The sequence below is a fragment of the Balaenoptera musculus genome, chromosome 4, assembly GCF_009873245.2.
Source record: "Balaenoptera musculus isolate JJ_BM4_2016_0621 chromosome 4, mBalMus1.pri.v3, whole genome shotgun sequence".
Taxonomy (NCBI): domain Eukaryota; kingdom Metazoa; phylum Chordata; class Mammalia; order Artiodactyla; family Balaenopteridae; genus Balaenoptera; species Balaenoptera musculus.
Genome location: NC_045788.1, coordinates 74,994,070 through 75,015,509, shown reverse-complemented (window position 1 = coordinate 75,015,509; position 21,440 = coordinate 74,994,070). Strand labels below are relative to the sequence as shown.

Genomic DNA, 21,440 nt, shown 5'->3' with positions numbered 1-21,440 from the left:
GAACACCTGGTAAATGGTGACCTCACAACCATAGCTATAACTGATGTTTTCAGTTGACTGAAACTAGAGAGGAAAATATTCCCGCAAGACTCAGGAGGCCCAGAGGGAGTCAAATTGCCCCTCAAGCATTGATTTGTGATGCACATTGAGAAAGTGTTTCTCTGACACCCTCAAGTGAATCTTGAACCTAGCAAGATGTGACGAATCACTGTAGAAGGACTTACATAGTTCAAAAATATAAACTGTGAGCTCCGTTTTGCAAAGAGGTGAAGCATTTGGGCATGCAATCCATGTATGCATGTACCCGAACTCACAGCCAGCTTTTAGAAATCATTAGCACCTCTATAGTCAGCCAGCTATAGCACACCAGTGGCATCAGAGATTTCACACATACGCTCTGAGCAGTTATTTCCTGCAACTAATTGCTTTACAGATTGGCATCTCATCCACAATCTGCCAGACTGCCCATGAATTAACATCTCAATCCAAATAGCCCAGCTTCAGTGGGATTTATGTCCCAATGTTATCCATGCACAATATGGTATCAGTCATTTTCTGCCTAAGGAGGACATTTGAGAAATGCCTGTGAGGGTTAGGGACTAGGAGACCAGGCTTAGTATTTTTCTAATTGTTTAACATGAAGAAGTTGAGAGAAGAAAAAAAATCTGAAACAGATTGTGGCGTCTTCTGCTTTGCCTTGAGGGAACAGATGGATGGTATTTACTGATCTTAAAATTTCAGAAGAATTTTTATTTCCTCTCCAAGCAAACTCTCAGGCTTCTTAATAAAGCAAATATTTGGCAATTTTCTGATGACCAAACACAAGGTAGATTTTCAAGGCCTGTTACTTCCAGTTTGATTATTTGCACTTGACTCTATTAGCTGGATTATTGCCACATCTCTATTTTAGCTGGGACTGTCTAGACAGTGTCAGCTATTTCTCCTTCTATTCTAATATTCCCTAGCTGAGTTTTCTTTCCCCCAGTACTAATTAAGGTCACCTAGAAATGTTACTCAGCCTAGCCATTGCCTCTAAATAATTTAAATCAATTATAACATATTCTCCCTTTTTCTAATGATCCAGTGTATGGATGATTCATGCTATTTTGCTTGTTTCATTTCTCCTCCCTTTGGATTGTTTAACCAATCAAAGCTCAAACCTGTCTACTCTTGGCTATTTTGCAAGGTATAGGAGGTTGGACACACTGCTCAGGTGTGACTTGGGTATTTTCACTCTTTCAAAAACGTTACTGCATACCCGTCGTATGAAAGGTACTGTGCTAGGCACTGGGTGAGATTAAAATATGACTCATATATTACTCTAGTCTTCCGGAAGTTTACATTGTAAGGGGAAGAGATGAAACATAGGTCGAAATAACTGAATAAGGCAGGCTTTGGTGAGTGCCACAAAGGTGGTACATGCAAAATGATCTGGGTTTCACTAGATGACGAAGAGATTGTTTCTAATGGGAGTGGTTAGGTATAGAAGATTTCAAGCAGTTATCGATATTTGAATTGGGCCTTAAAAAAATGAAAGGGATACCAACAGATGGAATTTATTTATTTATACCGTACTATGTTCCAGATGGAACTTCGGAAACATACACACAATGCAATCAGATGAGGTAATGTTTAAATTAAGCGGCTGAGGAGCCTGGGATTGAGGAGTGATAAGGGTAGGAAAGAAAAGATGAAGCTGGGAATGAGGTTGGTACTTAAAATAAGTGCCTTATGGCACAAGGTACGAGGCAAATTTAAGGAGATTTTAATTATCCAGACTCTTCCTGTCCTGTCTTCAACTGTGGGTAGGAGATAGCAAGCTCTCTGACTGAAGGGCCTGGCACAGAAAGGCCATTCACCTGTGCTCTCGTCCCGACTCCCTAGGTCCTGGGATGGATCCGCAATGGGGAGTCGATGCTCAACGCCAGCCTGGTCAACGCCAGCTCTTTGTCGGAAGCAGAGCAGCTGCAGCGGGAACACGAGCAGTTCCAACTGGCCATCGAGGTAACACCCAAATCTGGCTGCACTGTCCTCCCTTCCCCTCCCTGCTCTGCACCTTAGGCAGGATGATTCCTCAAGATGTGGGTGTTCCTTTATGTGGTGAAGCCATTACTCTTTCTAGGGAAATGGGCCAGGTAGCCTCCCTATGACCCAGGAATTGAGGGAGAAACAAATGCAGGGCTTCATCACCCCAAGGAAGCCTGGTCTTAGAAGACAAGTATTCACACCCCAAATGTGGATCTTTCTTACTTATTGGTACCTTTAACTTTCAAGGCCCCTGGTCCACTGAGTTTTTTATACATTATGGACTATGCACCATGTGAGAAATGTAAAGCTAAAAGGTTAGAAGTCACCTCTAGTTGAAGCTCACTCAGAATTGAGGATTAACAACTGCAGAAGTCATTAGTAAACTAGGATTCCATTTTTAAACATTTGGTTTACATGTAACATTTAGATTCCATTGTCAGATCTGCCTTTTAACAAGAGTAGTGAGCACGGGAGCAGACTGCACTAGATAGTTTGATTCACTGAAAATAGTTGTTCAATAATGCTGGTGGAAGTCATATTTAAAGAATAAACTAAAACCAGAAATTCACCAAGACTTGTTTTAAAGGCTATTTTAAAATAAAACTCTACTTACGATAGTCTAATATAAATTTTGTCTTGCTTTAAATAATATCTTTAATTATCCTTTCTACTAGAACATTTCCTTCCCAAAGAGACTTGAACTGATTGTTCTAGAGTGGTGTAGGGGAAAGAGTAGGAAATGGGACATGGGAACTATGTTAAAAATAAAATAAGTTAAGTACCAATGGGAAAAGAGATAAGGAGTGAAAACCTCAAAGACATCCATTACTTGTGGTTCAGTATAAAACTTAACCCACTTCTGAGTGTGTAAGAAATGCAAAGGTGATTATCTTCTACTAAAAAAACACAGCAAGATAAAATTTTAACTGTCCATGCCAATAAGTATATCTTTAATACAGTGATCCAACTGATTGCTAGCTATTTTTAAACTAGTATTGATTGATTTCAACCATTTAATTTTCCAAAAGCTATCTTGTATGTGAAAACATAGCATTGATACGAATGATATATTTCTCTAAGATGTCTGATAACTTCTTAGGAACCCTTGCTCGTACCAGAGTCCTGTCTGAGATTTGAGATTTAAAAATAAACTGTGTATTACACACACAGTATGGACCAATTATTTTCTAAGGAAGAACTAACCAGAGGAAAGAAGTTTTATCATCAGCAGCTCTGTTGCATTTTACTGGCATGCCCAAATATTAGAGCGTTGGAATCTATTCATTGTAAAGGAAAAACCAAGATTGGGATTATAATCAAGAATTAGGCACACAGTGGTCAAAACCCCATCGAGAGGCAGCAGTGAAGAGAACGAAGGTTGGACAGTCACATTCAAGGCTTGGCATGAAGCTGTGAGGGATGCTAGGCAGAGAGAGGACAGCCTTTGGCAATACCTCCTCCTTGTTTATCTTGAATGTGGAGGTTTACCTGCCCCATCAGGTAATTAAATTTTCAGTCCCTTAATCAAATGTTGGGCAAGTAAAACCAAGCATTATAAAAAAAAAAATCCACAAAAACCAAGCGTTATGACACCCTTGAGTATCTCAATGAGCTAGTAGAAAATAGTGGGTAAATGCATTAGCAATGCTATTGAAATAACCAAATTCCACCTGACTTGCATATGCAGTATGTATGAATTTGTATTAGATGCTGTTGCATCCTTAACAGAATAGAGGCTCACTAAGCATCTATATATCTCTTTAATTTCATGGATGCAACTTGATCAAATATTCTTAGAATAGATGTTGAGATATAGACCCCTGTCGAGTTTATGTCCGTGGACTCAAGAGGACATGGCAGAATAGATAGGATTCCTCATAGATCTTGGGAATGGAAGGTAGGCAGGGTCTGCAGCTTGGCTAGGATAATGACGAGAACAGGGCCAGAATTTCAACATATGTTCCTTCTCCAGGTGGCCTTGTGCTTCTCTCTAAATGTGTCAGTTTAGACCAGGTTCTGCATTGGGGGAACATACTCCAGGGAGGATTTAAGCAATTTGATAGGAGATCTAACTAGTCTGGTTTGATTTAACCCATTTTGATACTGTTACTGGAGGCCTTTACAGTGATCACTGACAGGGAACATAATTTGACTTCTTGGGCCCTAAGAACCCTGGGCTCCAGAAGGGAAAATAAAATGGCTATAGGTAAGATGATCATATAAGTTACTGTTAGAACTGAGACACTTTTAAAAGTGAAGGAGGGAATTATTAATAACTAAGCCAGGATAATCAGCATGTACTAGAACTCTCATGGGCAAACCAAGATGTTTGCTCACCCTAGCTTTGGTGGCCTCATCAGTCTGAAGGTTTTGGTCTCCTTAAAGAAGGTCAGAATGTTTACCTGAGGTAGCCTTGGTTACAGAAAAACTCCCCCAGAGCCATTCAGAGTGCAGAGCAGTACACAGCTCTCCAGAAGCATAGCTTTATCAACAAACCCAGATTATTGTTTGTTAGCATCCAAATGTTGTGGCTGATGTGTCTTCAAGAACTGTGAACATCATAGAGACACACTGGATTTTAAAATCCATTTTTATTTGAAATCCTCTTATGCATTTTAAGCATAAGCATTATGACAGAAACAGTAGTTAAAACTGGATAATAAATTCAGTTGATTTGGTTCGGTTTTCTTCCATGTCCTTCTACTAAATATGAACATCCTTGATAATCCATGTCTCAAAGATACAGCACTCAATAGGATTAGCTAATAGTAGAAATAAATACAAAATAATGACTCAAGCTTTAGCAAAGCAGAGATTATGTCATATGCATAAGAGTTTATCATTTAGGTAATTAAAGGGAAGAAGGTGCTCCCAGGACTATTAGATAATAATGAGTTTCAGAATAAGGAAGAGGATTTGTTACACAGCATAAATTATAGGAAAACAAAAGTTACTCCTCTGTCTCCTCCATTCTCAGAGAAAATATATAATAACAAATTTATGATGACAATTATATGCTGGTTTCATATTTTGAGGAGAAGCCAAATAGTTATCAGAATCACTAATGTTCACTTGGTGAACCCTTCCTCTGAATGAGAAACTGTAGATACTGTTCTAATTGCTAGAGATGAAATGATATGGTGTGATATGGTGGAAAGGACATAGATTTGGGAATAGGTCAAACCTGAATCTGGTTTCATCACTTCCTTGGATGTACATTTTTGGGCAAGTCCCTTAACCATCATGAGTCTCAGTTTCTTAATCTGTGAAGTGGGAATAATAATATCCACCTTGGAGTAGTGTTATGAGAACTAGGGAAAAAATGCATAAGTACAGTTCCTAGCACAAAATATATACCTGGTTAAATGACAGCTATTAAAGGGATTTTTTTAAAACGTCCTTGCCTTGAGAGTTTCACTGTCTTAAGTAAGGAAAATCAGCCAAGCATTAGATGAGTGATATAGGTATTCAGAAGAGGGTAGTTTTTAGTAAGTCTCAGGCTGTCCAAAAAGGCCTCTTTGAAGGAAGTTGGATCTGAACTGAGTCTCCAAGGGAGACTGGATCATAGATGAGGAGAGTCTAAGAGGTGTTCCTTAAAGGCAGGGAGAATGAAGATGGCAAAGGCAAGTCTGTTTTCATATGGTCTTTGTAAGGAAGTAGTACATGATAATGAAGTACTTGGGACCACAGTGTGAGGGGCTTTTAATAACATCCTCTAAAGTTTGGACTTGATTTCATAGCAGTGGGTGAACCATTGCAGGACTTTGAATTGAGAGATGGAAGTGATGTTTAGAGCATAAAATTAGGGTTTTAGCACTGGAAAGGATGTTAGAATTCTCTTAATTGAAGCACTTCCTGTTGTAGAGAATCTGTCAGAAATGTAAGGGACGGGTTCGATGGGTTAGAAATGGAAGGCAGGAAAAGGCTAGTTAGGTGACCACCCCCGAGGCCTAGGTATGAAGTGGTGAGAGCTAGACTGGGACTCAGGCTGAGGAGCAGCAGGCAAGGATGATGACAAGACTGTGACCCTAGATGGCAGTGAGGAGGGCACCGTCCACAGGATGCTGGACTGCCGTGGGAAGACAGTTTCAGAGGGAGGAGGAGTTTAGGTTTAGGTGCGGAACTTGAGCAGACATCTGGGAGGAAGGTGGAGGCTCTGATTGGGCAGGAAAGCCATTCTCATTCCTTGGCAAGGGTTCCTTCCTCTTCTCTCTGGGAAGATATTTCACTTCTACTGAGAATGCATCTTTGTAAGTGACTAACATGGGACAGGCAGCTAGATCTTCCGAATCAGTGCTACCGACCTAGGTGAGAGGTGTGACAGGCAGCTCACCCTCACATCCAAAGACCATTAAAGATGAGGCTCAGATATCAGGCGAGAAATATAGATTGGAGAGTCATTTACAAAGAGGAAATGATAGAAGCCAAGGGAAAGGATGAGAACTCTACAGACGTGAACCAAAACCAAGAATGGACCTTGGGGTACCTCTACATTTAGGAGGCAGGAAAAGAAAATGGTACCAATAAGTAAAACAGAGAAAGAAACCAAGGATTTTTAGTGGATCATTTCTACTCGTTAGTTTATTTTTCTAGCTTCATGCAGCAATTAGGAACCCAGATGCTAATGTGGTCATCAGGACTGAAGGCCGACTCAGTGGCAAAGCGAGGGAATAAAGGAGTCTAGGCTGCTGGAGGAGGTCGTGCTAACATAGCTAACACTGAGGACAGATTCAGGCGGTGGGGAGGGCAACCAGGAGGTGGTTGATAGACTCTGTAGACAGGCTGCCATCTGGAATGACCGTGAAGGGGGAGGCAGAGGTGAGAAGGAGGGGGAGGTTGTACTCACACACAGGAGTGCTCATGGATTCGCTCTGGGGAGCTGTCCCAACACTGCAGCCCAAGAAGGGCAGAAATCATTCTGGAGTGAGGTGCTGGGCTTCTAGCTGCTCTTTTCCACTGCCAGCTAAGCTCTACTTTGAAAGTGCAAAGGCCAAATTAGTCCTATGCCATTGGGTTGAAATGATTCCAGCAGCTGAAGTTGGGATAATATTAGCTCTTTGAAGTCGTATGGCTCATCCACATCAGTCCTTTATTTTAATAAATTGTAGTCCCATTTGGCTCTCTCCCTGCCACCCAGTTCTCCAACCTGTTCTCCCCACCCCCTACAGTTCAAGTGAACTCAGAGAATGACACTTACCCTGAATAAGAAACAAACCTTCTACAATATAGATTATCCTAAAAGCAAACATAAATAAGGTAGTAATGTGGGATGATGTGTTAAGCTGAATTATCTACCGTGCTGCTCTTTTCCCTTGGTAACTAAGAGATGGTGTGAGATGCTACTCTTCTACTTTATTAACCTGCCAAATGTCTTCCTTCTACTGGAACCTTTTTAAAACTGATCATTCATGTTTAAAATGATTGCATTGTTGGTTGAGATTTGTGTTACATGGGGATATTTTTTATGGGCTATGTTTATTTGATCTGCAGAATGGGACTACAGCAGTAACCTCCTTTGAAAATGCATGATGAATAATTTTATGATTAGATTTGAAAAGGAAATTTAACTAATGTATGAATCAATCAGGGAGCAGATTTATACACAACTGCGTTTCTCTAGCACAGAAACTGAAATGTCTTTAAAATGCAGAGTGATGCAAGTAAAGAGAAAGGAGTCGGGGTAGGAGTTAGGGACCTGAACGATTAGTTAATGAAATTGTTTGATATTCTTTTTAAAAATGTGCTTAAAAAACAATGATGACAACATGTTTGAATCAGTCATTTAAAGCTCTTTAACTTTTCTGCATCTTTCCACTCACGCCTCACTCCACCCCCTCCCATACCACGCCTGGGTCGTTCCCACGGACCTCTCTCTCCTCCCCTTGTGCCCAGTCCCTCTTTCATGCCACTTCCTTGCAGAAGACACACCAGAGTGCCCTGCAGGTACAGCAGAAAGCTGAGGCGCTGCTCCAGGCTGGCCACTACGACGCGGACGCCATCCGGGAATGTGCTGAGAAGGTGGCCCTCCACTGGCAGCAGCTTATGCTGAAGATGGAAGACCGGCTGAAACTGGTCAACGCCTCAGTGGCCTTTTACAAAACTTCTGAGCAGGTGAGGGAAAGGGCTGTGGAATGTGTGGGGCTGAGACTGACGGAGGAGTGTTTCCTGCCTCACACTGCAAATCTGCAGGATCTACCTCAGCAAGAAGCCACTCCTCTCAGTACTAGCCTTTGAGAGTAGAAGAATGATTTGTGGAAACACCACGGTTTGCTTCCTTATGATCCTTTCCATTAGAGGAGTGGACTGTGTGATTTGTTTCTTACAGATTTCTCAACCTCACAGGATTTCGGTGTTGAAGTAGAAACTGGGTAGGTGTAGGCTGAGTGCCAAGTTTGAGTGGTGTACCAGTTAGCTCTTGCCACAATAATGCTGTGTAACAGATCACCCCACAACCCCGCGGTATAAAACAATAAGCACATATTTTTTGCTTAAGTATCCGGTGTTCAGCTGATCTTGGCTGAGCTTGGTAGAACTAGGCTCCAAGCTGCAGGTTGGGTCTGAATCTGTTCCTATATTTCTCCTCCTTCTTGACCGGCAGCTACCTGAGGCATATTTATGGTGAAAAGCAGGAGTGCAAGAACCCAAAATCTACTGTGCAAGTGCATTTCAAGTCTGCTTGTGTCACATGCATGGCAGTATATGCCTCCTGTGAAGGTTGGGAGAGGAGAGTGACAATTTGCTGAACACAGTCTAATTTACCACAATCAGGCACTATGCACTGCTTGAAAAACATACAGCTCTTTCATTCATGGGGTTCCCAGTCTAATAAGGAAACACAGCTATCTGTCATTGGAGAACTGTGAGCCTAACTGCTAGGATGGTGCAGCTGTGGGAGAAAAGGTAGGAGATACCTACAGTAGGGCCGTAAAAATGCAAACCCATTACTAGTACATCTGTACAGCAATATGCACAAGGGCTAAGAGGATTTTTAAATGATTTGGGTGCTGTTAGGGGACTCTTCATGAAACAGAGGTTTAAGACAGGAGTAATTTTATTCAGTATAAAATAATTTCCTCATTCAAATCACTCCCTGGTAGAAATAGAGAATCACTCTCCTCTGGGTGACTTACAGGGACCATGGGAAAGTCTATCTCAGAGCAAACGTAACATGCCTGTCAGAGGACCCTGCAGCCAGTATTCATCTTCAAACCTTCTCTCAGTCCTCCTTTCAGTGTTTCAGAGAGATGATGCCTTTGATGGCCTCGGAAGTGGGAGCAGCAAACTAACGAGATAAAGAGCTTCTCCAGTTGATCTGTAAATTCAGCACATCCCAATCACACCCCAGCAAGCTTTTTTTTTTTTTAATAGAAATCGATAGGCTGATTCTAAGATTTACGTGGAAATGCAAAGAGACTAAAATAGCCAAAACAGTCTTGAAACGGAAGAACAAAGTTGAAGGAGTTACACTACCTGATTTTAAGACTTACCCTAAAGCTGCAGTGGTCAAGACAGAATGGTATTGGTGTAAGAATAGACACAATTGAACAGAGTAGAGGTTCCAGAAGTAGACCCACATATATACAGTCAGTTGATTTTTGAGAAAGCAATTCAATAAGTAAAGTCTTTTTAACAAATGGTGCAAGACAACTGAATATCCATATGAAAAAAATGAGGCTTAACCCCTGTCTAATATCATATACAGATTTTAATTTGAGATGGTTCAAGATTCTGAAGGGGACAAAGCACTAGATTGAGTCAGGAAGTTTGACCCTGAACTGACCTTACCAAAGGTCACTTTATCTCTCTAGATTTCTGTTTCTTCACCTATTAAATTAAAGGACTTATGCTGGATAATCTTTCCATTTCCTCTAGCTCCCAAATTGATTGGTTTTAAGTCCAATACTGTCATGGGACAGGTGTCAAGTACTTGTTTTCTTAAAGTTTTTGTGTGTGTATAATCTGTGTTCTCTCAAGACGTGAGCCTCCTGCATGTTTTCAGGCCTTGCAACAAGAGAGGTGTGTGGTGCTAAAGAAACCAGCTGGAGTTCAGGGATAGGCCTCCTCATGACATGGGAAGCATGTTGGCTGTGGGGATGTTCTGCCCGGGACATCTTTCAGCTTATTTTTCAGCTCAGTTCATAACTCAAAAGGCATCTTATCCAATGCCATGTCCTTCACCAAAAGAGATGCCTTTCTCAGACAGAGGAGGCCAAGGGTGGTTAGAGCTGCTCTCCCCTGCTGCCACAGACTATTGAAGGAAAGTATAGGAATGAGTTTCTATTTTCTGCATCCTTAAGCCCTGACACTAGGCTGCCCTGGGTCTCCTACTGATGCGCTCAACCTAACTTTCCCTCTAAGCCCCATTTGAAATGCTTTTGGTCTTTTGAGTTCCTCTATAAGGTCACTTAGAGCATGGCCTCTCAGCATTTTTAGAACTGAAAAACCATCTTAACTATCTTTTAAGTCAACCCAAATTTGTTATCCCTCTGAAGGAAATGTGCATTTTATAATAGCTGGCCTGGAGATGTCATTGCCTTATAGTAGTACCTTGAAACACTTTTGCTGGAATATTTTTCCCCAGGGAGGGAAAAGGTAACATTCATTTATGGCCCATAAGTCACACAACATAGGCAACTTCCTCCTTTACCTCTACTTGAGGCTACTTCCTGTAGGGCAAGGACAGATAGTTGGGCAACCCAGTTATCTTCTTCAAACCTCTTTCTCCTGTTCTACCTAATTCATAGATGTATCATAAGGTTATAGCAATATAATATATAAAAACACTTTGAAACCCCCCAAATTACTAGTCTCTCTTCCTTTCTTGCTCTGCATACTGTCCCTAGGTGATGTCATCAACCCCCATAGCTTCAGCCTTCAACCATCAGAAGATAATTCCAAAATCCATATCTCGGTAGTCATCTGTCTCCCAAGCTCCAGACGCTGGATTCTCACTGCCTCCTGGACTTCTCTTAGATGTCTCAGGGCCACTGTGCACCTTGGTCTACAAATTAGATTTTGAATGAAAAATGTCACTTCCGTAGGGGTCTCTTAGCTAAAGGTCCTCATAAAATAGGACCTTTAAATGATTAATTTACCAAGTTTTTCTTCCATGATTCATTAGGTCTGTAGTGTCCTGGAGAGCTTAGAGCAAGAATACCGGAGAGATGAGGACTGGTGTGGTGGACGAGATAAATTGGGGCCAGCAGCAGAGATCGACCACGTCATTCCACTCATCAGTAAACATTTGGAACAAAAGGAGGCCTTTCTTAAGGTCAGAGCACATTGTCATCCAAGGTCTGGGACTTTAGCCTTGTTTTTGATCTGCTGTCTCACTCTTCCCATCGCCTCCACCTCCTCCTCCTTTCTGTCTCTGTCTCTCTGTCTCTCTCTCTCTCACTGCTTCATGTGGGCTTCCCATACCCCTCTGTTTTCTAGCTTCTTATCTAAAGGAGGCATTTGTAGAGGGGATATTGGCTAGTTAATTTGAAAAGTTGAAAGGTTACACTTCAAACATTCTTTATTTCTCTCAGCACTTTTTTGTATAATTAGGCAATTAGGATGCTTCATTTCTACTGGTGCCATGTACAAATATCCTGATATCCCATTGATGTTAACTGAGAAAAACACCTACTTTCATTTTGTTATGTTTTATCTATAAAAATATTTTAATTGAAATATATAAGCCTAGATAGAAAACTATTAAAATACATCTTTTATAAATGGATGATGCAAAATTTAGGGCAAGAGTTAAAGAAATACATTTAGACATCTTATTTATTTATCCGTCTAACGATTACCAATTACCAATGAATGTAACACTGTTTATTGTGCTGTATGAAGAGAGAGATACCTTATTTTGTTTGTTTTGGTTTTAAAAGAGCCTTAGCTTCCCAGAGAGGAAGCACAGTCCTGCTCTGAACAGCCTTCAGCTGGTGTGGGAAGTTCTCCTAAGCCTCTTTCCTCCTGCCTTTGATCTCCTCTCTGACAGAGCCTTCAGTGTTAAAACTTATCTAAAGGCTCCATTTTCTCTCAAATTCCCTGCTTTCATGTTCTGCTTCCTTTCAGGTTTCTGAAAGCACAGAAGAGAATTTTTATACCCTGACATGTTGCCACTGATTTTCTACAGTTCTGTAATTAACTGCCTTTCTTTTATTAGGGATTTTTTCTACTTGACCACCTCTTTAAGTTTTATTTTTATTCTTTTTTAAAGATGACCTCTCCTTGCCCTTCTCCCATCTATCTGGTATCTGTACCCGCATTTGATCCGAACTCTTAGTAATCAGCTCTTACTAATAAGATTAAATAGAAATTCTTCCATACAGGGCTTAAGATGATTTTAAAAGTCTTCCCTATGACAAAACGAAGTTTAAAACAAAACGATTTATGTAGGGCATGCCAGATATTTTAAATAGAAGTGTAAAGGTATGTCTTCATAAAATTAAATGTTTCTTTTGAAGAAGGAAAAATGAAAATGTTCTGATGTTTTCCATATGTGCCTAAAACCATAGTTGAAAAACTCCTTATTGTTGTGGGAATTACAAGCCCAATGGACAGAAGATCGAGCTCTCCATGTGCATACATTAGTTGATCTATTTTGGATTCCTTAGCTTTGGACCACTGTCCAGCTGTTAAATTCATGGGCCTCAGAGTGGAAGGACCCACTAGCAGTCTTTTACCACAGCTCCCAGAAGCCATTGTTGGGAATGCAACATTTGAAATAATTTTTTTACCATATGATTTGTAGAATCAGATGCTAAGTATAAAGACGTCTAAAAGTTAACAGTTTTGTCTAGAGATAATTTAATTCTGAAAACTGTGGATTGAAAATTAATGGACTAGCATGTATTACCTCTACCATCAGGAAAAATACTGCTTTTTAAAGAAATTCAGAAAATCTCTTGTCTTGAGAGAAACTAGAAGTACTCTGTCAGTAGACCTAGATTCTAGCCCTGACTTGCTTCATGACTCCTGCCCTTGCTGGGCCTGGATTGGGTACAATAGCATGGGACAGACCTGTCCTCTCTGCTACCCACCACTCTTGTGAGTCTTAAGGGCGTGGTACAATGGCTCTTACCCCGTTACATGACTGATATTTCCCAGCAATAGGATCTTTATTCGTCTTATTGAGGCAGGGGTGGGTTTGATGGACAAATATGTTTCTAAAATGTGGGTAATTGCCATTTAGATTTGGAACATACGGTTAATAGGTTTGATCACTAAATTTGCTTTCTCAAGTCTAAATTAAGCTAATGTTGAAGTGGCTACACCAGTGGTCATATACGAGGCATTCTGGTGGCAGAGGGAAACCAACCTGAGAGTCACTCTCAGGTGGCCACGCTGAATCAACACGTAGTAGTCAAAGGGTGGCTGATTTCTGGTTTTGTCTGTGATGGAAAGGGGAGAGGCAGAGGGAGCTTTTCTTTACTCGACAAAGGAGTGAGTGAGTCTCCTGCACTGGAACTGGAGTATTCCCCAGGGCTCTGCTCACCCAGAGCCCCAGAAGCCTCATCACCAGCACCCCTTCTCCAGTGTCTTAGATCACGTGCCCCTACCAGACTGGGACTTATGTGTGGGGCTTCACACCTTGTCTCTCTCAGGCCTGCACCCTGGCACGGCGGAACGCTGAGGTCTTTCTCAAGTACATCCACAGGAACAATGTCAGCATGCCCAGTGCCGCCAGCCACACCCGAGGACCCGAGCAGCAAGTGAAAGGTCAGTGCAAGCCCTGCCAACCTCGAGCCACTTCAGCCGCGAGGACCAGAGCCTGGGTACCTGGTCTTCATGTGACCTGGTTCTCCTCCTTGGATAAGAAAAAGTGTGATGTGGGATGGTGTGGGTGGTGGCGATTCAACATGCATCAAGATTTGGAATGGAAAAATGACTATAAAATTTCCCCAGAGCTTTTGCATTTATCTTAAGAGTTTAGAACAACGCTAGTAGAATTTTCTGAAATGACAGATGATCTCTATGTATCTACACTGTGCAGTACATGGCCACTAGTCAACCCCAGAGACCAAAGGTAGGGAGGGAAGTGACACTGATTTGGAGTGAGGAGTGGGGACAGGCTTGGCGAGCTGCAGAGCAGACAGAGGGAAGCTCTGACCTCCTCTGGGAAGGGCCTCTCTCCTGCTCAAGGAACTCAGGAGGTGCGAAGATCAGAGGCCACTGGGAAGAATTAAACTTAGTAATCAAAGATCCCTACAGAGAAGAGGGAAGCAACATTCCTTTTCCAGATGTGCCACCCTGTTTGCAGCCGAGGGGCCCTGTGGGTGACTCGCATTATGTCACCTTCCCCTTCCTGCAGATTTTTCAAAGCCTGTGTTCTGATGTCCAAGTGCAGGTGGCAGCTTGGGTGAGGCCAGCTGCCTGCTGAGAGCGCACACGCCCCGCCCCCGCCCCAGTGTGCCGAGAGTGGCAGCCCCCCAGGGTGAGCAGGATCTGCCGCACCTTCGTGGGCGCCAGGGCAGGGTTTGCCCAAAGGAAAGTTTACCCGATGGGGCACAAATGAAACCTGAAACTCATTAGGATTTTCGCCTGAGCTGGATTGATTCTCTCAGCCACCACAGACGGACCTCAGTGAACAAAACTCTGACTAGGAGACAAAAAGGGTAAAGGAAACACAGGTTCTCACTGTCTTTGCCCAGTTGAAGCTTCCACCTGAGCAGGGACCTACAGTCTCTCCTATATCCATTTCCTTTCCACCTGCTGCCTGGACCCAAAGCCAGTGCCACTTATTTTAAGTTTTTGTTACAGGAGCAATTATTGCTGCATAACAACCCCTGAAATTCAGTGACCTACAACTATAAGCATTTATCATTCAATGACTGTGTTGGCTTGGGGACCAGCTGCCTTGGCTGGGCTCAGTGATGCGGTTCTGCTTGAGGGTGCAGGTCTGGCTGGCTTGGCCCCTTCACTGCAGAGTGGGTTCTTGTCTGCTCCATGTGGATTAATTCTGGGACTTTGGTTGAAGGGGCAGCGGTTACCCAGGAGAACTTCTTATAGAGGTGATGGCAGAGGTTTAAGGGGCAAGCTCAAGTGCACAAGCACACTTCAAGCCCCTACTTGTGTCCTATCTATTAACAGCCCATTTGCCAAAGAAAGTCATGTGACTGAGCCTGAGTTCGGGGATGAGGAAGTACACTTTGTCTCTTTGGGGAGGAACTAAAAAGCTACATAATAAGGGCAGAGATATAGGGAGAGATAAATAATAGGGACCATAAAAGCTCTTAGCCTAAGAAAGGAGAGACAGATTCTGTCCTTAGAGAGCCAAACTTCCATAGGGCATTAAAGGTATACAAAATCAACAAAAACTTCTAAGTACAAGCACTGCAATTTGGGCTGTGCCTTTTTTATAGAGCACAATAACTTGTGCTTTACAGCCCCAGTAACTCGGTAGACCAAGGTGGCTAAGGACACAGGCTCTTAAGTCAAATAGCTCTACCCCTTTATCTGACTGACCCTGGTTGAGTTTCCTATCCTCTCCAAGCCTCAGTTTCTTCATCTGTAAAATGGAGATAATAGTGGTCCATGCATCCTGAGGTACTGTGAAAATACGTACCTGCCACATAGTGAGTACTGAATAAGTGTTAACTTTCCATAGCATCATTATTGTGTATTTTATTAGTATCTAATATAGTTAGCAGGAAGCAGGAGGCAAACAATACAAAATAAATTTGATTGCTTCAAGCTTAGAACATACTATTAGACACTTCAGAAGTCCATCCACATAACCAGCTGCTTCTGGAACAACAGGAGAAGTAGAGAGAGGGAGGGACATGACATGGACGAACAGCTCCCACGGCCACCGTGGTGCCCCATGCCTTGTACACATCCTCGCACTCACCTTCATTAGAGATGACGTGAGAACAGCTTTTAGCTTTTCTTATGATCGGCCCCAACCAGCACGGAAGTTTGGGCCTAGAGACATGATTCCGTGATGACATGATTCCAACATAGCTTCCCTAGGCCCATAATTCAGAGGTTTTAAAATTGAGGTTGTGCTGTTGAAGTGCTAAGTGCACAGCCCCTTGTACGGGACAGAGCTCGTGGCAAGTGACACGGCTATCCATGCGGTTACCCCAGTCCTCACGCCGGTCCCCTCTGGCCCTCTCCTAGGACCCCTCGAGAGTGGCTGGTGTTCCTGTCAAGTCCGTTCACTCTCCGCAGGCTCCCAGGCGCCAGTTGTGTTAGCTATTATTTTCAGCACTGATAATTCCCAAGGTCTCTTATCATCAAGGACTAGCTTCGGCGTGAAGAGGATCAGAGTCACTTTTAAGTCACCCTGGGGACTTCCTCTTCCCCCCTTCATTGATGGAACCTCATCAACAGGCCCTCCCCCAGTCTCCCTGATCTCTGGGAAATCCTCTCTGAACTACACTTTTGCTCCCTTGCTTCTGGTGCTGGATCAGTCCGATGGGGAGACTTGAAGGTCTCAGTTACCTGGCACCTGGGAGCAGGGCTGAAGCAGCCGGTCAGATTTGCTCAGGACCTTCCTGTGACCAGCGCCTGTCTCTCTGCCCTGCAGCCATCCTGAGTGAGCTCTTACAGAGGGAGAACCGTGTCCTGCACTTCTGGACCTTGAAGAAGCGGCGGTTAGACCAGTGCCAGCAATACGTGGTGTTTGAGCGAAGCGCCAAGCAGGTATGTTCAGAGCTTTCCCTGGCGTTGCCTCAGTTCCGGGGACCATACAGAGGCCTAGATGACCAAGACTTGGGACAGTTCTGAAGAGGGTCATAGGAGCAGGCAGAGTAGAGGTGGGAGGTGGGGATGAAAAGAAGAAAGCATCTTTGCGCTGACCAGCCGTTCAGCCTTCACCAGGCACTCTGTTGGGAGGAGACGCTGGGGGCAGATTGCTCTAACTCATAGATGACACTGGGCCTGGCCTAGAAGAGTCCGCAGTCTAATGGACAAGACACTCTCTTTGCTGGTGGGTTGTTCCAGGTCTAACAGTGGAGGGCTCTTTCATAAAATCAACTTCCAAGCTACATACTGATTGAATCGTGCCAACATCTCCTAGGTCCATCATGCTGTCCCAAACCACAAACCTTCACATCAGAGCATGGCATGTTTTCCTACTAACAGCTGGCTTTTGGGGCACTGAATGGGTTGTTTCCTCCTACAGGCGCTAGACTGGATCCAAGAAACAGGTGAATATTACCTCTCAACACATACCTCCACGGGGGAGACTGCAGAGGAGACTCAGGAGCTGCTGAAGGAATATGGGGAGTTCAGGGTGCCTGCCAAGGTAGGAAGCATCCCGGAGCCCTCCCCTTCCACCCAGCGCTCCCCAGTCTGGCCAATTTCACATTGCGGGAGGGAGAACAGCCTCTGTACACAGAAATGCTTGACTGCAGAGGCAAGGCGGGGGGACACACAGGTAGGATCGTCTCCTTTGAGACCTGAACGTCCAAAGAGATGCAGCTGTTGGTAGAGCCTCTGTACGCAGGAACTCAACTCCTATACGCTGTGCTTCCAAATGGCACTCATCTTTGTGCTCCAGATTCTGGAATCTGCTGTATTCTTTCAGACCAAATAAGGCAAAGGAATGTATTCATGTGAAATGCACATCGTGTGGGAATATCAGCCACATATTCTTGAAATTTGAATGGCTTGGGAAGTCCACCTTTTGGGAAGGGCCAACGGCTGTGGGTGGGTTCACAAAGCAGGTTCCGGAGCTGACTACTTCCCTCTGGCCTCGCCCTGCAAATGAGCCAGGCTGAGGTCTCTGGGGAGCAAAACATGCACTGGTGCACGTACCACACACCCCCACACCTCCATTCGCACCGAGGTGGAGAATGAAAATAATATAATAGAGGGAAATCTCACTTTCATCTGTTTTCCCAGCCAGGATTTGATCTGAGGACCCTTGGCTTTGAGTGAAAGCTGATGTCTCAGTTCCCTCTTTGTAGCATCCTTGTCCCTCACACTGGGCTCCCTGCCATGGAGGACCATCCTTGGCATCACTTCCACATAGGGCAGATGCTATTCCCAGGATGAGAGGAGCTTTTGTGAGAGTCGTTGGGGGGGAACATATTAATGCCTACCTTATCCAGAGATCCCTCTGACACTGCAGCAAATTTCTCTCTAATCTGCTGCAACAAAATTAGGCCCTTAGCCTCCTTCCTGAGCTGCTATTTCACAAGTGGTTATCCACTTTGTGAATCCTACACTCTGAACTCTTGATAGTGGGGAGCCTTCCCCCTGCACACTTGTGAGCTTTTGGGCCTTTTCACCCAATGTGAAAAACTGTCATTTCAGATAAGAGATTCATTTCAATACCAGCTAGAGCAGACAGTGCCCAGGAGGTGGCAGACTCACAGAACCCTTTTCAAATCCAAATGAAAATGGGTTTGAATTACCCACTTTGCACCTATCTGCCCCTCTCCAAATAGTGTCAACAACGAACCACTAAGAGGCTGAATAGTATCAGATCCACTGGTGATCCTGCTCACGTAGAATGGATCACAGCAGATACCCAGAACTTCCTAGGATCAGAGTCTGTCCATCACCAAAGTGGAAATGTGGAGAGTCATTCAGTCAAATTTAATTCATCCTTCCTTTACAATCTTCCTGTCTTTCTCTTTTCTATTCACATTGTTGTCACCCGAATTGGGTTCCATGCTTTTGGCCTTTCCTTCCTTCCAACCCATCCTGCCCTTCATTGGCGTTCATCTTTAAAACACTACTTTGGTCAGATTACCACCTAGCTCAAGAGCTTTAATGATTCTGCAGTGCCTTTAGGCAACACTCAACAATGTCTACAACTGTGCCACCTTACCACTGCCACTGTATCTTCAGTTAATGTGTTTATGCAGATTTTATGCTCCAGCTGAATGCATATTATTTTCTTACCCTCCAAGAGATACATCATTTATTTTCTTTCCTCTGTATCTTTTCTATACTATTTCCCTGCCTAGAATATCCTTCCCTTCCATCTAGTTTGTACTTTTTAAGAAGACCCCACCTTCCCACTTCAGTGCCTCCTCCTCTGTGTCCCTGCCTACAAGCCGGATACAATCGGCCTATCCCTGCACTGCAGACATTGTCTGTGCAGCCCTTAAGGCACCTGGCCTGGACCGTCCTGTCCTCCGCAGTGTTACCTCCTGTATGAGCCTGCAAGATCCCAAAGGACAAGAACCATGCTTCATTCACGTGCCTAACTATATCTTATGCATTGAAGGGAGGCTACAGATATTTGAGAACATAAGAGAAAAAGAAGTTTGGGTAGATTTCAACAACGCTTCCTCCCCAAACCTCTATTTAATATGATTCTTTTACTTTGACTCTCTCTCTGTTCTCTCTTCCTCTTAACTATTTCTCTTAATGGGATTTCATCCTCCCATCTATCATTTCCAAGTTTCAGGGCTATTTGTTATGGGAATATCTACAAGATAACGAATCCAGCTGGGGACCTTCTGATGAAAGGCAGTAGCCTCGGCCCCACCACAGTCCCACTTACCAGAAGCAAACCTCTTTTAACCAGCCATCTTTGGTTTTAATCTTTATAACCAATAAAGTGAATTTGAAATGGAAACCAAATTGACCTTAAACCACACGACAGTAAGTATGGTGGCCCTCATGATTGAACAGAGCAATAGAGTATACTGAGTATATTGATTTACTATACTCTGTTCCGAAGAAACAGATCAAGTAGAAGAAATACTGAATATAAAAAGGTACTTTCTATGTAGCAATACACAAATGTGAGAATAAAAATAAGATAAAGAGAATTTGGATGAGGATAAGATTTTCTTGTTGTGGTGTGCTGTGGACAATCCAGTTAGAAGAATGCAAATGCTATTTTCCTATTGTAGGTTTCAAAATTTATAAGGAGTCAAGATACATGGTGATAGGAAAGCTTAATCATCTTGACATCTGGAAGAACTCTATTTCTTCTAATAGCAAAACTCTTTAGATTCTTCTGTTTTCCATTTTTTACAATTCAGTAGTTTTTCGTACGTTCACAAGGTTGTGCAGCCTTCGCCACTATCTAGTTCCGGAATATATCATCCCTCCCCAAAATAAACCCTGTACACATCAGCAGTCACTCCCCTTTTCCCCTCCCCTCAACCCCTGGCAACCACTAATCTACTTTCTATCTCTATGAGTTTGCCTGTTCTGGACACTTCATGTAAACGGAATCATGGAATCATATAATATGTGGTCTTTTATGTCTGGCTTCTTTCACTTAGAGTGTTTTCAAGATTCATCCATGTTGTAGCAGTACTTCATCGGTACTTCATTCCTTTCTGTGACTGGATAATACTCCACTGTATGGTTAAACCACATTTTGTTATACATTCATCAGTTGATGGACATTTGGATTGTTTCCAGTTTTGGGCTACTGTGAATAATGTTGCTGTGAACATTTGTGTACAAGTTTTGGTGTGAACATATGTTTTCAGTTCTCTTAGGTATATACCTGAGAGTGGAATGGCTGGGTCAGGTGGCGACTCTATATTTAACTTTTTGAGGAAATGCCAAACTGTTTCCCAAAGTGCATACACCATTTTCCATTTCCACCAGCGGTGTATATGAGTTCTGACTTCTCTACATCCTCTCCAACACTGGTTATCGTCTGTCTTTTTATATAACCATGCTAGCGGGTGTGAAGTGGTATCTCATTGTGGTTTTTATTTACATTTCTCAATGAGTAATGATGTTGAGAAAACGCTTTTCTAAACTGATAATTTTATCTCTGAAAGTAAAAGAAGCTATGAGATAAACTGGACTAGATTCTTCTCAACAAAAGAGAATTAAGTGATAATGAAAGTGACTGGAGCTTTAGCTGAACTAAATTATGTCTTTGAATTCAGACAGCCAGGAAAGGGGACACTGGGCTTGTCAGAGAGGCGCTTTCAACGAGAAAAGTAGAATCTAAACAGTTCAGATGAAAGATGGGCATGTTTCTGTTTCTGAGACTCTTAAGGGGAATGAACATAGCTCACATGTGATAGACATTTTTGCAAGGTTTAGTTTTTCATATTTAACAACAAACTCTTTCTCCTGTGGGATGAATATGAAGATACATCTCAAGGAATGGTATTCCCGCTCAGGGAGCACAATAATTCCATACCCCCAAAGAATATATCAGTAAGTACAAGGCAGATCAACAATGAAAGGCCAATTGGATGCTTATAATTAGATTATGAGAATATATCAAGAAGGCTAAATTTTAAAGACTTGTCAGATTTTCAAGAGATACCAAAAGGGCTTTTTATAAACTGTATTCGGAGTAAGGTGCTCTGATTAGGGGAAGATGATATAATATTAACTGATCAAAAGAAGGAAGGAAGAGAAAAAATAAGAAAAATAGAACTACTAAACCCTTATTTTTAACCTCTGTCTTTTCCAGCAGATAACATAGAATTGAAAATGAAAGGGCAAAATATACACTAGTGAACACAAGAATC

General features: G+C 42.8%; 1 protein-coding gene across 1 annotated transcript in view; it reads left to right on the top strand.

Annotated features, from left to right (window-relative positions):
• The window catches only part of KALRN (kalirin RhoGEF kinase), a 655,634-nt gene that overhangs the window by 383,822 nt on the left and 250,372 nt on the right, over window positions 1-21,440 (top strand). The window contains exons 16-21 of the mRNA XM_036850143.1: window positions 1,885-2,004; window positions 7,948-8,139; window positions 11,150-11,299; window positions 13,626-13,740; window positions 16,553-16,668; window positions 17,150-17,272. Of these exons, the coding sequence (XP_036706038.1) occupies window positions 1,885-2,004; window positions 7,948-8,139; window positions 11,150-11,299; window positions 13,626-13,740; window positions 16,553-16,668; window positions 17,150-17,272 (816 nt within the window). The remainder of the gene's footprint in view (window positions 1-1,884; window positions 2,005-7,947; window positions 8,140-11,149; window positions 11,300-13,625; window positions 13,741-16,552; window positions 16,669-17,149; window positions 17,273-21,440) is intronic.